A 15,364-nucleotide genomic window follows, 5' to 3' on the forward strand; every position below is an offset into this window, starting at 1 on the left:
CGCCAGTTATCAGGGCTATAGTTTATGAATGGTGACAACTTTATTAGCCACAGAAGCAGAACATTATGAGGTGGCTGTTTCAACCAAAAATTTCCTATTTGAAAATGGAGAGATTTTGAATATCCTTTGTGACATCATTAGTACCTCTGCATGATTTGCAAAATGGTTTGTTGACATGTAAAATGTGCATAAACTGCAGTACAGTTAATGAGCCAAACATTCAAAAATCAATGTAATGGTCCTTTAAGGTCCTCAAGTAATTTTCAAGATCAGCTTACTGCACACTGAAATCAAGCATTGATTTCTGCAGTCAAATTCCCAGAGCAGCTCAGGGTAAAGAGTCCTGAGAGACCTGCCGGAGCCTGGGACACCAAGCCCCAGCATTCATCCTCCAGAGGCATACCGGACACAGCCTCCACACACTCTGTTTCCATATATCCTCTTTTTCAATCTTTTGCCTCCATCCCTCCTCCTCAAAACACTCAGTTTGCTGCTACAGTTTTATTTCTTGCCATCCATCACTAAAATATGACATTTATCAAATACAGTCATTAGTGAGAATGCAGCGAGACCTTATCTGTTTAGTGTGCTGCCCCAGAGACTAGGAATGTGAAGCAAACCTACGGCCAAATACTGTAATCACAAACAATTAGGAGAGCCATTATAAATGTGGGTATTTCTATCGCAAGCTGTTTTAAAGGGATGGTCCACCCATTTTGAAAAAACTGATATTATTTCACTTCCAGCAGCTAACAAAAAATAATGGCCTTAATCCACTCAAATTATTAGTGTTCATTCATTCATTCATCTTCTAAACCGCTTATCCTCACTAGGGTTGCGGGGGGGTGCTGGAGCCTATCCCAGCGCTCATAGGGCGAAGGCAGTGAAACACCCTGGACAGGTCGCCAGTCCGTTGCAGGGCAGACACTGACACTGACATTCACACACACGGGCAATTTAGCTTCTCCAATTCACCTGACCTGCATGTCTTTGGACGGTGGGAGGAAACCCATGCAGACACGGGGAGAACATGCAAACTCCACACAGAAAGGACCTTGGGTGGGAATCAAACCCAGGACCTTCTTATTGTGATGCGACAGTGCTAACCACTGCACCACCGTGCTGCCCAATTATTAGTGTTGTCTATTTAAAAAAAGGGAAAAAAAAAAAAAAAAAAAAAAAAGATCAGTGGTAGAATTATTTTCTTATGGAGTGTCTGCTCTCTGCACTGGTCCTCAGTTTTAACAGAGGCTCCTGAAGGATGCATGAGACGTGTGTGATGGAGTTGTCTGTGTGCAACTTGGTAGTTGTCAGTGCATTATGGTTTCGGAAAGCCACACTTGTAAAGTGATGCTAAACCTTCTTTGAGTGGATTAAGGCAGTTATTTTTGAAGAATGTCAGCTGGGCAGAAGTCCAGCTCAATGGCAGCAGTTAGCATATGGAGCATCCAGCCAGTATCCAGCACTCAGTACCAAGGAGAGGAAGAGAGCACCACTACTGTCCTATGAGCCCTGTCTCCAGGCAACCGACGTGAAGCAACAGTGGTGTGCGTTTGTTGCAAACGTTCCGTCACGTTACTGTAACCAGGTGGTTGTCATGCCTAAACCTAACCTTAGCCAAGCGGTTTTGGTGGCTGAAGGTAACGAACCTGGCAGAAGTGCTGAACAACAAGATATACAAGATATTTTGATTAGAAATATATTTGTGATACATCAGAAAACAAATGTAATCCATAACAAAAACATGTTTTCCTCAAAACCTAATTGAGAATGCAGTTTAGTTGTAAGGGATCACATTTTTTAGGAAACATGGTTGGTTCCTCCATAACAGCTGAGGGGAAGCAAAGTAGGAACACATTTTTCAAAATGTATCCCATTGATGTCATCTCCAGCGGCCAACAGAGGAGGGAAAAGAAAAGAAAGAGAGAAGGGAAAAAGAGGAAAGGGAGGCAAATAAAGACAGAAAGCAGGTTAGTTGACGACAGAGAAGTTCTGAGAGCACACTGAGACTACAGCTTCCTACACGGGTCTCTGGGATTATAGAGTAATGAAGACCCTGGACTGGTGGATGGCTTGCTAAGGCCGCTTTCCTTTGTACTTGGAGGTCAGAAAAAAATTATTCCAAGTCAAGGAATGCACAAAGAAGAAAGGGACAATACATTGAGTAGTGCATGAGTCCAAATTTGTGCAGAAAGTGTAAAAATTCAGTGCAGCTGTTATTGTTTTGAATGGGTTTGCCACCCCTCCAGTTATGCTTTATTTAATGGGTTAGTAAGGTGTCAGATTTATATGTTCTCAGTGAGCTTCATGGGATAGTCACCTGGAATGGTCTTCCAACAGTCTTGAAGGAGTTCCCAGAGGTGCTGAGCAGTTGCTGTCTGCTTTTCCTTCACTCTGCGGTCCAACTCATCCCAAAGCGTCTCAGCTGGGTTTAGGTCAGGTGGTTGTGGAGGCCAAGCACTCCATCACTGTCCTTCTTGGTCACATAGCCCTCACATAGCCTGGAGGTGTGCTGATGGTCCCACTAAGGTCCCACTAAAGTAGACATTTCTGCTGGTCTAATGTCCGTTCCTTGTGTTTCTTAGCCCAAGCAGTTCTCTTCTTCTTCTTCTTCTTCTTCTTCATGTTCTTCCTCAGTATGGGCTTCTTTGCAGCGATTGGACCATGAAGGCCTGATTCCCAGAGTCTCCTCTGAACAGCTGATGTTGAGTTGTCTACTTGAACTCTGTGAAGCATTTCTGTGGGCTCTAATCTGAGGGGCTGGTCATTTTTGGTTTCAGAGGCTGGTAACTCTAACGGCCTTATCCCGTAACTCTTGGTCCTCCCGTCCTGGGGCGGTCCTCATGACAGCCAGTTTCAGTGCAGTGTTTGATGGTTTTCGTGGCTGCACTTGAGAATACATTCAAAGTCCAACATGGTCCAACATCAGTGTCTGACCTCACAAATGTTCTTCTGGATGAACGGGCAAAACTTCCCACAGACACACTCCAAAATCTTGTAGAAAGCCTTCCCAGAAGAGTGGAAACTGTTCTGGTTGCAAAGGTGGACCAACTCTATATTAAAGCCTATGGATTGGGGCGTTCTAAAGGCTCCTGGAGGTGGAATGTAGAGGTGGACCAACACTTTTGTCCATAAAGTGTATATTACACCATAAATAATAAAAGCTCTCTATACCTCCAAACCAGTATTGTGCTGAATTGTACTGTATGTATTTCTATCTGCTTATCTGTCTATCTATCGATCTGTCTGTCTGTCTGTTATAAAATTAATAATAAATTTAGTACTGGAGTTACCAGAAAATTTATAAAAAAAAAAAAAAAAAAAGATAAAATAAAATTAACAAACAACTACCAGAAGATGACCAAAAAATATTTTTAAAAATGAGAAATATAAAAAGGCTTGTTGTTATGAGGCTGCATTCAGATGCCTTTCACAAACACTTAACTCCAGCAGTTTCATTTAAGTTCTGACCCACTTGGATTTACTACACCAGGATTACTTTCAAACTGTGCAACCAGGTTCTGATTAATTTAAAATCTGGAGTTATTCATTTTAAACCTGTTGTTGGTGCAACCCAGCCTAAAGATTTCATAGCTGTATCAGAGGAACCCGGGCAGCAGCAAGGTGAAGTCTGAAGTTCAACACACTGACAATCACAGCTTGTATAATGGTATGGTTTCTAAACAAGCAGTTGTGTAACAGTTAGATTTCTGCTCCATAGTTTGACGCATTTTTACATTGCTGGAGGTGTTGGAGCAAAATCCATAGCAGTGCTAAGCAGAAGGAGCATCCACCACCCACACTGTTTTATCTTCCTTCATTCAGGAAACACACTAATCCTGTTCAACCATGTACACACATGCACACAAATGCATGCAGAACTGCACGCACAAACACACATGCATATGCACACAAGTGCACACACACTAATCTGTCTGTTTCTGTGGAAGCGACTGACAGGAGAGCTGTAGAGATGCTCCGTGATCTAAACAAGAATGATTGCAACCGTTTACCGGCTCTGGAGCTAAACAACTTTGGCTGCGAACCAAAACACAAGCGAGAGCCAACCACCAGCTCATAGCAGTCTTGTCTATTATTACCACTCTAGTTGCTAAGGAAATGTCACACCTTTTGCACTGTCTGTGATTGATACCTGTAGGCTACACTACAGAGAACAGACCCAGGAAGAAGGTAAGCATACAGCTTCAGATGTGATACAGGTATTGGCTGCCATTGGAACAACTTAAATATTCCAAATATACTCACACACAGATTTCACAAGTTGATATTCGTCAAATCTGTGACCAAATGCTGGTCTTTGCCAAGTGTCTTTCTTAAAGGAATATTGACCCATTTTGAAAAAGCTGATATTATTTCACTGTAGGACAGTAGTGGTGCACTCTTCCTCTCAGTGTTACTGAGAGGAAGAGTGCTGGATACTGGCTGGATGCTCCAAATGCTAACTGTTAGCCTCCTGCCGTTGAGCTGGACCTCCCCCCAGCTAACATTCTGAAAAATAACCACCTTAACTACTACCATAACTACTACAACTATGAGTGGTAGACCTATTTTCTTGTGTGGTCTAAACTCATGTGTTGGTCATCAGCAGTGGCTGGCAGGTGAAACATGACCACTACTCCTCTGGCGTGGACTGATACAGGAAGTGCAGAAGTTATCGGATCTTTCTGGAAGTTGAAAAATTATATATATATATACACACAAAGATTTTAGTAAAACTATAATCCATATACAGTAAGCAGTCATATGTGTATTTGAGTTTTGTAAAATGACACCTGTAAAGTGATGTTACATTTTCTTTGAGAGGATTAAGGCAGTTATTTTTGAGAATGTTAGCCGGGGGGAAGTCCATCTCAATGGCAGGAGGCTAACAGTTAGCATTTGGAGCATCCAGCCAGTATCCAGCACTCAGTAACACTGAGAGGAAGAGAGCACCACTACTGTCCTACACAACAGCTGGGGGGAAGTGGAATAATATCACATTTCTCCAAATGGGTGAACTATCCCTTTAAAAAACACAATCTCTCTCTTCATCCTTTATCTTTGATGCTAAGCACGCATTGTTGTGTTTTTATGTTGCCCTTGACCTGTCAAATGAATAACGTGACATTTTTTCTCCTCTTTTCTGTAGTCTGAAATGAAGCTCGATTCTCTGTAGGTGGCGCTCTTTTCTCTGTCTGCTCAGGTGGTTATCACTGGTCGCGCTACCCAGCCAGCTCTGTGCCTGATTTGCAAACAAACCCTGTGCATTAGAAGCATCACTTCCTCTTTGCTGACTGTGGTTCTAGTAATCAGCCGTCCAAAGCAGCAAAGTGGCTGTTGGAAAATGAAAGGGATCATTGTTTTAATCAGCTATTTGAAAGCCTCTGGTCATCTGAGTCATCATTCTGTCAGCGATATGGTGAAAGTGTGGTGGCCAGACACCTGGATTCAAGGACATAAAGAAATCCAAATTTAACAGGCAGAACTTGGGGCACTAAAGTTGAGTCAGGCTTGATTTATGACAGGTTTATCTGGCTTCAGCAGGGAGGGGAGGGGAGGGGAGGAGAGAACGGATGGGAAGGAGAGGTGAGGAGAAAGGAGGGGGGTAACAGTTAAAAAGTGCCACAGCTATTTTAAGTGGTGTGAAACTTTGTGAAAAATAGCAGATGCAATGCCTCCTCGCTGCATATTCAAGTGCACTCAAGTTTTCCCAGGAAAGTTCTGACATCTACTTGCCTGTTTAGCTTTGTCACATTTTTTTGTGGAACAGAGGCGCCGCCTTCTCTTTCAGCACACCACAAAACTTCAGGCAGTTCTTCCCTGCTCTCACTGATGTTTCTATCAGCAAAATGTGAGCTTCTCAACTTCATAGTCATCATTTTCTTTGCTGTGTCTCAGTCAGTGTGCAGAGTGTGATCTACACCACGCTCACATCAATACAGATATGGACATTTGTACATGAGATACATCATTCAGCTAATTTGACAAGGAGACAGCCAATCTACATGTTCAAATCTGCTCTTCTGTACATCTGTATGTCCTTCTGTTAAAGGGATAGTCCACCCATTTTTAAAATTGATATAATTTTACTTCCCCCCCAGCTGTTCTCTAGGACAGTAGTGGTGCTCTCTTCCTCTCAGTGTTACTGAGTGCTGGATACTGGCTGGATGCTCCAAATGCTAACTGTTAGCCTCCCGCTACTGAGGTGGACTTCCCCCCAGCTAACATTCTTCAAAATAAGTGCCTTTATCCACTCAAAATTGCACGGTATTCAACATTAAAACTATTTTCTTGTGTGCTCTCTGTGCTGGTTCTTTCTGGGCAGGAACAGGAAAATACAGTTATAAACAGCAATAAACAGTAATTTAAGAAAAGCTATCATTCTTGTCAACTTGGTACTCATATTTGTATTTTGTTTGGGAAAGCAATATTCTTTAAGTGATGTTAAACCTTCTTTGGGTGGATTAAGGCTGTTATTTTGTTTTATCCTATGCTTTATATATAACAAAAAATTCAAATTGTGCCACTTTTTCCATATAAATATTCTGCACTAATTTGTATTTGCCTCAGTAAGTTTTTCCACTAATGCTGTTTTTGCATATCCTAATTACAGTGTAATCACTCCTGGCTCAGCACTCACACAATGCATTTTACCTCGACATTTGCCTGTGTTGTTGTTTCCATCTTATTTTCCTTGACTGTGTCCTACGCTGTACCTCCTTGATGTTTAATCCACGATCATTGCAGCTGCACTCCACTCCCAAATGGCAGCAAGAGAGAACTACTTGATTAAACTCGATATCTTTTTTCCTCCGGCGGAGGAGGTGAAGACATGCAGCCACCAGCGAGCTGCACTGACGGATCCTCCTCAGACTGTTAGATGTCATCCGTCTCTATCTGTGATGTTCAGTGCCTTCCAGGAGTTCTCTTGTCCTCAAGTGTTTTCATTTGATTTCACAGTGAACCTGCTTTCTCTAAACCTGCCTTGTCTGTTTCCACTTGGCTTCCTGGATCTCCCAGAACCTCTGCACGGCCCCCGGAGAAGGCCTCTGAGCGGCTGCCTTTCAACTCACTGTGGACATTTGGGCGCAGAAGGATCTCTGGCTGTCCTCTCTGTTTGTCAGCACTGGATACATATGCAGCACTGTGATTGGTGACATGACATCTACATCTTTACAAGAGAAATTTAAAAATGGGGCACAAACAATGTTAAAAAATCATTTAAAAAAAAAAAAAAACATTTCAAAACAGTTTCAAAATTATACAACATTAGAAAGGAAATATGGAAGCAAAATGAGCTACATATGAGAAAGAGTACAATAAATGCATTAAAATAATATGAAATTATTAAAATAATAAGAGTTAGGAGAATGGATTTGTGACTTAAAAGATGAAAAGGAGCCTCAGAATCTCAGGCTGGAAATTCCACACTGAGGGCTCTGGCAGCAAAGGGCCGCTCCTGCCTGTGACGAGGCGGCTTTCAGGTTTCCACTTTTGTCCAGGAACACGAGGAGTTAAAATATTTCAATATTAATAGGGGCAAGAGCTGGTCTGCAAAACCATGTGACATCAGGTGTCACTGGGAAGGTAGGAGGAAAGAAAGAAGGAAGTAAGGAAAGCCAGTAAGACAAAGAAAGAAAGAAAGAAAGAAACAAACAAACAAACAAATGAACTGAATGAATGAAACCTTATGCTTGATCAGGTATATCCAGAAAAAAGAGAAAGAAGGAGAGAAAGAGAGAGACAGAGGGAGAAATGAATGAATAGCCCCTGAACAACACCAGGAGCCTGGAAATGCATGGTACATCACTGACACGTTTGCTTTTTGCAGGTTTGTCGTCAAATCCTCGGAGCCGACTGCCGAGCTGACTCTGAGCACACCTGGTGAGGATGCCACCTTGTTACGCAGACTGAGAGATGGCTGGAAATCTGCTTTTTCCCATACTGGTATTGGAATTAAGTATAAAAATCATATTTTAATGTCTGAAGCATGATGATTTAAAGTATATACTAATGATTAAATGATCAACAATTAATGTTGTTCCTACTTGAGCTAATTATTAATAATCTTTGTTATGTTGTTCTAATTCCTTTAATACCAGGAACTGATGAATTAACTACCTGATGGGTTACAGGGAGGTGGCCCGCCAAGTCAAGTCATGACATGATTATATGCTTACAAATTTGGAATGCTTTTAAATAATTATGCTTTAGATAATAATAGGAAATAATAATAATAGTAAACACTGTTGGTTCATAAGTAATTAGCACATTCCCGCTTGGTTAGGGAAGCATAAGACTCACACAGGAAAAAAATGCTGTCCTGTTTTCTAAACTGAGATTGAGAATTATCTCAGAATTTTGAGAAACATTTTCATGAAAAAAACCAAACAAACCTGTAAGTGATTTAATGAGATAATTATCTCAGAATTCTGAGATGCGTTTATGAAAAAAAGTCGATTATTCTGAGATAATCATGTCATTAATTGATAAAGAAAAAAAAAAAAAAAAGTAGATTTTTTTTTCCTCAAGTGAATTCAGGATGCCTGCAAGATCATATTAATGCCACTGTAATATAAGGAGAAAAAAAAACTATGGAGCTTGAGGAGGAGTATAATTATAATGGTATAATGGTCTGAGAAAAAAAACTCAGAAGTTCTGAGATTGAAGTCTTAAATTTATGAAAAAAAAAAAAAAAATCAGAAAAATAGTTATTGCCTCATCCAAATCAGTGTGTTGTTTTCTTCGGAATTGGCCCAAGTCACAGCAATGTCTGTTCAAAATCCAGAAGCTCAAGAGAATATTGTGATTCTGGGCTCAAATCACCAGGATTTCCTTTTCTCATAAATCTGTGAGCTTTTTCTTGTTAAGTTTACAGTTTTAATTTCAAAGAATATCCACATTTTTTTCTTGGAATATCACCCCCCTTACCCTGGCTCTGTAATTTCTTTTTTTTTTTTCACTACAGTGGCCATCATACTCTTCAAAGGAATATCAATTCTTGATCATTTAATCATTAGTATATGCCTTATCATGAGTCATATACTCAAGTATTAAATATGCTTAATTCATATACCATTATTGAGAAGTGGTAAATCTTCTGAGGTTAGCTGCTCCTTTGAGACAGGGACATTAATGTATAAAGCTGAAATCTGAGTGCTGCTGGGAATTTGGCCCCTCACCCCGGTCTGTGCTAAGTTTTCGTATGTGGCCCCTGTGAAGGGCCCCGTGATCCCACTCTGGGCCCCCTGAATGCATCGCCCCGTTTCTCCCAGCAGCAGACCTTCGCTTTGACAAGAATCCCTCCTAACTTTACCTTTCTGTTTGCCTCCACTGCTCCAAGAGCCAGGCCAGGTAACTGGGAACGAAGTGGCTGTGCCAGCACGTTTCCATGGAAACAGAGATGAGCGATAAGCTGCACTTGGGAGTGTTAAACCGCTTCGCAGCCACATTTCTGTTTATGGAAACGCCATGGGACCAACCAGCAGTCAGCAATCAAGCTGTGAACAGCTCTCCTGCTGAACAGATCTCATTGTGCAAAAAAAAGAAAAAAAGAAAAAAAAGACATCTCAAACTGTCTCACATGCTCATGAGCAGAGCAGGAATGAGAGGAGGCAGAGTCTGGGAAGGAGAAACACTGCCGTTTGCTTGGTGAACTGCTAAGAGAAAGTTGTGCTGCCACTGAGTGACGTACTGAAATGCTGGCGTACAGAGAGCTGTTATTATCTGCAGGGAGCTGATCTTTCTGCTTTAAAGTCAGCTTCGCAAATGTACGCTTTTGTATGGGCAGGGCAAATGCTCGGTGACTATTCACAGTATTTGCTGTCGTTTAATAATCACCTGATGCAGTCAAATTGTTCCATTCATGTGATTTCTACAACAGTATATTATTCAGGAATCAATCAAGTCTTTGTTCCATACAGGTGAATGTCACTGAAGTGCGAGAATTTCAGCTGAGTGAGAGGATAAAACGCACCATGTGCCATATCCATGACGTTTTGGCTGAAATGAACAAGGCTCTCATCTTGGAGAACTTAAAGAAGAATGCAACAGCACTGGTTGTGACCGTCCAGTGTTGTGCAGCCAGTCAGCAGCACAGAGCCTCAATGCTTGTGGAAATCTGTTGAAACTGACATCATTTTACAGACATGGATTTCACCTCAGCGCACAATTCTGTCTGCATTAGAAATACTGGGGCCATGGAACAATGACAGTAACAGTTAGTGATCAATATTTCGAATCAGATGTACTGATCAATTTAGCCCCGTTGACTGGCATATATTTGTTTGCATGTTTAGCAAGTTCTCAGGGCTGCCCCCAATGGACAAAACACTGTACTGCACTCTCTCTCAGGGCCTTGACATCACTGTAACATGAAGGCTAGACACTTTCCAAACCCAATGGCAGACTTTCTTTAGTCACATCAGCTGGTGCAAACTGTAGCACCGAGTACAAAGAAGTACAAAGAATCACTGTAACACTGGAGAATCACACAATCACTGAAACTGCAAGAGGAAAAATGTTTATTCTCAGCAATGCAACAGTACTAGAGGATATTTAGGACCAACAATTACCATGTAAAGCCTTTGGCTGATTTCATAGATGACTGCCCTCCCTTTACTCAGCTGACAAAATGTTTACTGTGGGTTGACATAGTTAACAATAGCACTTTTTTAAAACATTTCTAGAAACTACATGAATATTATGAACGATCACACTGGTCTCTGCTGCTATGAGTAAAGCTACATTCTTACAATTTTACGTATGTAATTGCACTTTAGACCAATAATCTACAGGCTTCTGTGGGCAGGAACTGACTGAACAACATTTATGCATCAACAAGCTTTCCTGTGGAAACTGCTTTAGAGTTTTGGTACAACTGTTAAAATGGTAACTATGGGAGTATATGAACCGACATAACATATTTACAGAAATGCCATTACTTAAGCCAGAGGTCCCCAACCCAGTCCTCAAGGACCCCCTGTCCCACAGGTTCTTGTTCCAGCTCTACACCTGACCCAATTAAGGTCCACATATCTTCATGCACGCCCTGTTCAGATAGATCTGTTTCAACCAATCAGGATGAAGCCCTTAAATGGATCAGGAACAACCGCAACAATTGAGAACCTGCAAAGCCTCCTAGGGAACGACCAATTATCAGTCCCAGCCGATTAAGGGGGGCGATTTTTCAGTGATCAGTATCATATTTTCGATTTACATGATGGCTGATATGAAAACCACTCAGACACTGTCTCTCCATGTGAATGGTATTAGAAAAAAAGCAGGTGTGTGGAGCACCATTTCCCATAATATATTTACAATTCTCATTTTCCATTTCACTGGATTTGTCTTGAATTTAGTTTGACAGAAAGACAAAACCCCAAGGTGCCTGTAAGGCAAATAACGCCTGCCGTAAGGACAGAAGGGCTACAACTTTCATTCCAGTTTAACATTTTAAAGATTTAAATTTGACGTAAATTTAACAATTTAAATTATTAGTAAAATAGTTTTCTTGTTTTATTTCCATTTTGTTTCAATTCAATTTTTTTCCTTGTAATTTTCTGGTAATTCTCTTTCTTTTTTCTGATGTAATAATGTTAATTCGACATTTGTGAACATTTGTTAATTCAAAGAGGTTTGTGTAGCCATTTCTAATACTATCAATTCTGCTATTTTCAAATTTACTGAAAATGAATATTGGTCATAAACATTGGTTATGGGTGACCTGGATTATTAATACTCAGCATCAGACCCGAAAAATTGATATCGATCCCTAAAACCTACTGCAAGAACAATGTGTGGAGGAAAAGGACATGACATGCCCAGCTGCACCACTCATAGGGGGAGGTCCAGGTGTAATTTCTCTTCTCAGTCTGTCATTATAGCACATTTCTCTGGTTTAAAACTGCAAGCTATTTACAGGAGTACAGAAATAGGGTGATTACTGTCTACCCCAAAAACAAAATAAGATAAGCAAGAAAGGAGCCAAAATAAAACGGCTCTGGAGATACTTTAATCTGACATATGTGCAAATAAAAAAATAAGTTGAACAAAAATCCTTGTGAAATGTCTCATTTTGGAGCAGACTTATGCCAAATACTGAGGTTGTGACAATACTTTCAATCACCTGACTGAAGAGAACCATTAATTAGAACATTTTTCCCCATCTAAAGAGATCTGGAGATTGAGGGTAGTGGCATGATTTCAGCGGGACCTTGGTGAGTGTGGTGGAGGAGAGGGGTGAAGATACTGTATGTCACCAATCTTAGGATAAATCATCCCACCAAATGAGTCATTCACAGCTCCAGCTAGAACATGCTGATCTGGTGTTCTGCCTGCATCACTGGTACATATCTACCCCCTGATATATGTGTCTTTCAGCTGGGGGTCTTAGAAGAAGGAGGTGTCTGAGGAGAAGGCCCCTGCCAGCCTGAACTCGTCCCTCATCAGGACACAAAAGAGCCGCTGAGGGAGAGCTTTGGAGTAGGGCGCCGGCCGAGGGACGCACGTGCGCAACAGAATCTCCCGTCCTGCCGGAGGAGGAAAGTCAGGCACGTTGATGCCTCCTCCCATTGGCTTCCTGTCTTCGGCTCCGCCCACACGCCCTAAATCGTCGTCCAGTGGTGCCAGGAGGGCCGCCTGCAGGGCAGAGACAATGGAAGATAAAAAAAAGAGTGGAAGAAAAAAAGAGAGAAGGGCCAGGAGATATTCTAACGAGTCTGTATGTTTGAAAAACTGCAGCCCGTTTGCAACTGGTTTAATGTGGATGAGTTTTCCCTCAAAATTCACTTTAAAATTCAATTCAATTTTTTTTCTTACTTTCTTTTTTCTTTTCTTTTTTTTTTTTTTTTTTATTTTTTTTAGAATAATACCTACAATAGCCACAAATCTTGCCTTTTTACTATTTTGTTTCCATTTTTTCCAAATTTTCATATTTTTAGTAATATTTTTAAAACAAATTTTTAGGTAATTTTCTCATAACTTTTGACTAATTTCTTGCTAATTTTCAGGTCAAAGGGTTAAATACATTCAGAAGCCTTTCAAAGGCATTTATACACAAAAGATCTGGCATTATGTTCAATATAAATACAATTTTCTTTCATGGTACTTTTCTGGTTATTTATTTATTTATTTATGCATTTTTTCTAGTAATTTTTTCTTATGCAGGTTCTGCTATTACTGACTATGGAGGAACTGTGTAAGGCCTAAGTACACAGCCTTTTAGCCCATTGAAAATGCTTAACTCACATGACATGACTTGTCTGTATTGTTACATCTAGTTGTATACATAGATTAATGTCTCTGTTGTAGTGGTTATGGTAGACAAACTAATTCTCTAACATGTAGATAACATACAAGGGGATATGGATGTCCAGTAATGTCAACCAAGTTTGCCCTCCTTCTATCACATCTTAGCCATAAGGTTACCATTAACTGGGGAGTTTGGCTTGCACATTACTGGCCTCAGAAGATGAACATCACTGTGTGAAACAATTATCATTCAGCAACAACAGTGATACAGCTTAATGTCAAGCCAGTTTAAACACAATGTTTAGTGTCCAGTTGGTGCAATGAGCTGCTGAATTGTACTGAGCTGATTGAACATTTTGAAAAGCAGGGTACGTAAATGAAGGGGGGCAAGCTGCCAAAAGGATTTTTAAGCCTTTAGACAACTGAGTCAAGCACTTCAAATGTCTACCACAAGTCTGCTACATTCAGCTGTAAGGAAGTCAAGGTGACAGCTAGGGTGATACTCTTACACATATCACTCCATGAATATTCTGAGGCAATCTGAATAAAAATTGACACTTGACTCTTTACATGTCTGGTGAATCTCATCTAATTGTGGCAAAGGTGAAGGGAGAGAAACAACATTTAATTGGTGAAGTTGGGTTATTTGTTTCAGTTTGCTTCCTGGATCAATTTATTTTGGGTAGGTAACCTGGTGGATTGCCAAGATAAAACAAAGCTATGCTGGCACTAAGAATTAGAGCTAAGAGGGATAAAATGGAGCTCTGCATTTAGGTCTAACTACAACACTGAAACAACAGTCTAAATCTACACAATATTGTGCTTTACAAACCTCCACGTCAACCAGAATGCCCTGCTTTCAAACCAGGCCACATCAGAGACATGGAAGCAAATGAACACACAATGTTAAGTAGATGATTAGGTTGCAGTGATAATATGGGTTCTTACCCATATAGTGGTATTTGCTGCTATATATGACTGTAATAGATCCTCCAAGTTTCAACTGTCAGCTCCTACTCTGTTGTGAGAATGAGCGCTTCATCAGAGTGTTCTCCAAAGTGAATTAAGTGGATCTGGACCAGCAAACAACACAACTTTGAACATGTGTTGTGCATCCTTTAAAAGTCAGATCCACTTCATTCTTTTTGGGGAAGAACAGTCCCGGTGAAGTGCTCCTTGCAACATGGACGGAGTTGACGAATCAAGCTTGGAGGATCTATTACACTCATATGGAGTCGCAAATACCACTGTACGAGTAGGAACCCCAACTGTCATTCTCGGCCAACATTACACATGAGAATTTTTCATGCAACTTCATCACATTTCTGAGTTGTGAGTTGCGTTAAGATCATGCAACTTAATGGTTACACCAAATATTTAAATGCAATCAAAACAACATGCAACAACTAATATTATCACTTTCAGCCTCATTAAGATAGTAAAGAGTTAAGATGTACCTCTATAAAGGCACATCTAAACTCTATAGTGTCCAACTGACAAGGAAGTTAACAAAATTGGCCAGTAAGGCCAGCACTGACACACTAATGACTAATTACATGAAATTAACAAATTCAATAACAAATTTTTCCATGTTCAAGTTCAGGGTTGGAGGTCAATGTCTGCCCATTGTGATCCATAATTTGGAAAACCGTCAATAACTTTCAGATGGATGGGTTGGACCCAATCTGCAGAGTGACAAGACATTATACTCTGCTCTGATTGGTTGCTGCATGAACCTTGTTGCAAAGAGTTCAGTTTCAACTTGATGCAACTAAGTTTCATGCAATGTTTTAGTTAATTGCATGGGCTGATACATAGCACAACTCACTTCAATAAAACTCAAGGCGCTTTCACACCTGTAGTCCGTTTGCAGTGATTCAAATCAGTGGAATAACTGATGTTTTGTTCAGTTCAATTCAATCTTACTTGTATCTCAAGGCGCTTTACAGAGACCCAATAGATTTTGGCTCATCCCATGAACCAAAATCTCCCACATGAGCAGTACAAGGTGACAGTGGTGCGGAAAAAACCCTTTAACAGGTGAAAAACCTCGAGCAGAACCTGGCTCTGGGTGGGCGGCCATCTGCCTTGACTGTTTGGGGTTGGAGAGAGA

At 40.7% G+C, this 15,364-nt stretch overlaps 1 protein-coding gene across 4 annotated transcripts in view; it reads right to left on the bottom strand.

Annotated features, from left to right (window-relative positions):
• Window positions 1–10,496: 10,496 nt before the first annotated feature.
• The window catches only part of rab3gap1 (RAB3 GTPase activating protein subunit 1), a 65,450-nt gene continuing 60,582 nt past the window's right edge, over window positions 10,497–15,364 (bottom strand). For 2 of the 4 annotated variants that reach the window (XM_030081212.1, XM_030081213.1), the window contains one exon: window positions 10,497–12,639. In XM_030081212.1, the coding sequence (XP_029937072.1) occupies window positions 12,391–12,639 (249 nt within the window). In that variant the 3' untranslated portion in view covers window positions 10,497–12,390. Of the gene's footprint in view, window positions 12,640–14,083; window positions 14,108–15,364 lie in introns of all 4 variants that reach the window. The other 2 variants (XM_030081211.1, XM_030081210.1) reach the window with 2 other exon arrangements.

This window comes from Myripristis murdjan, chromosome 21 (genome assembly GCF_902150065.1).
Source record: "Myripristis murdjan chromosome 21, fMyrMur1.1, whole genome shotgun sequence".
Classification (NCBI taxonomy): Eukaryota; Metazoa; Chordata; class Actinopteri; order Holocentriformes; family Holocentridae; genus Myripristis; species Myripristis murdjan.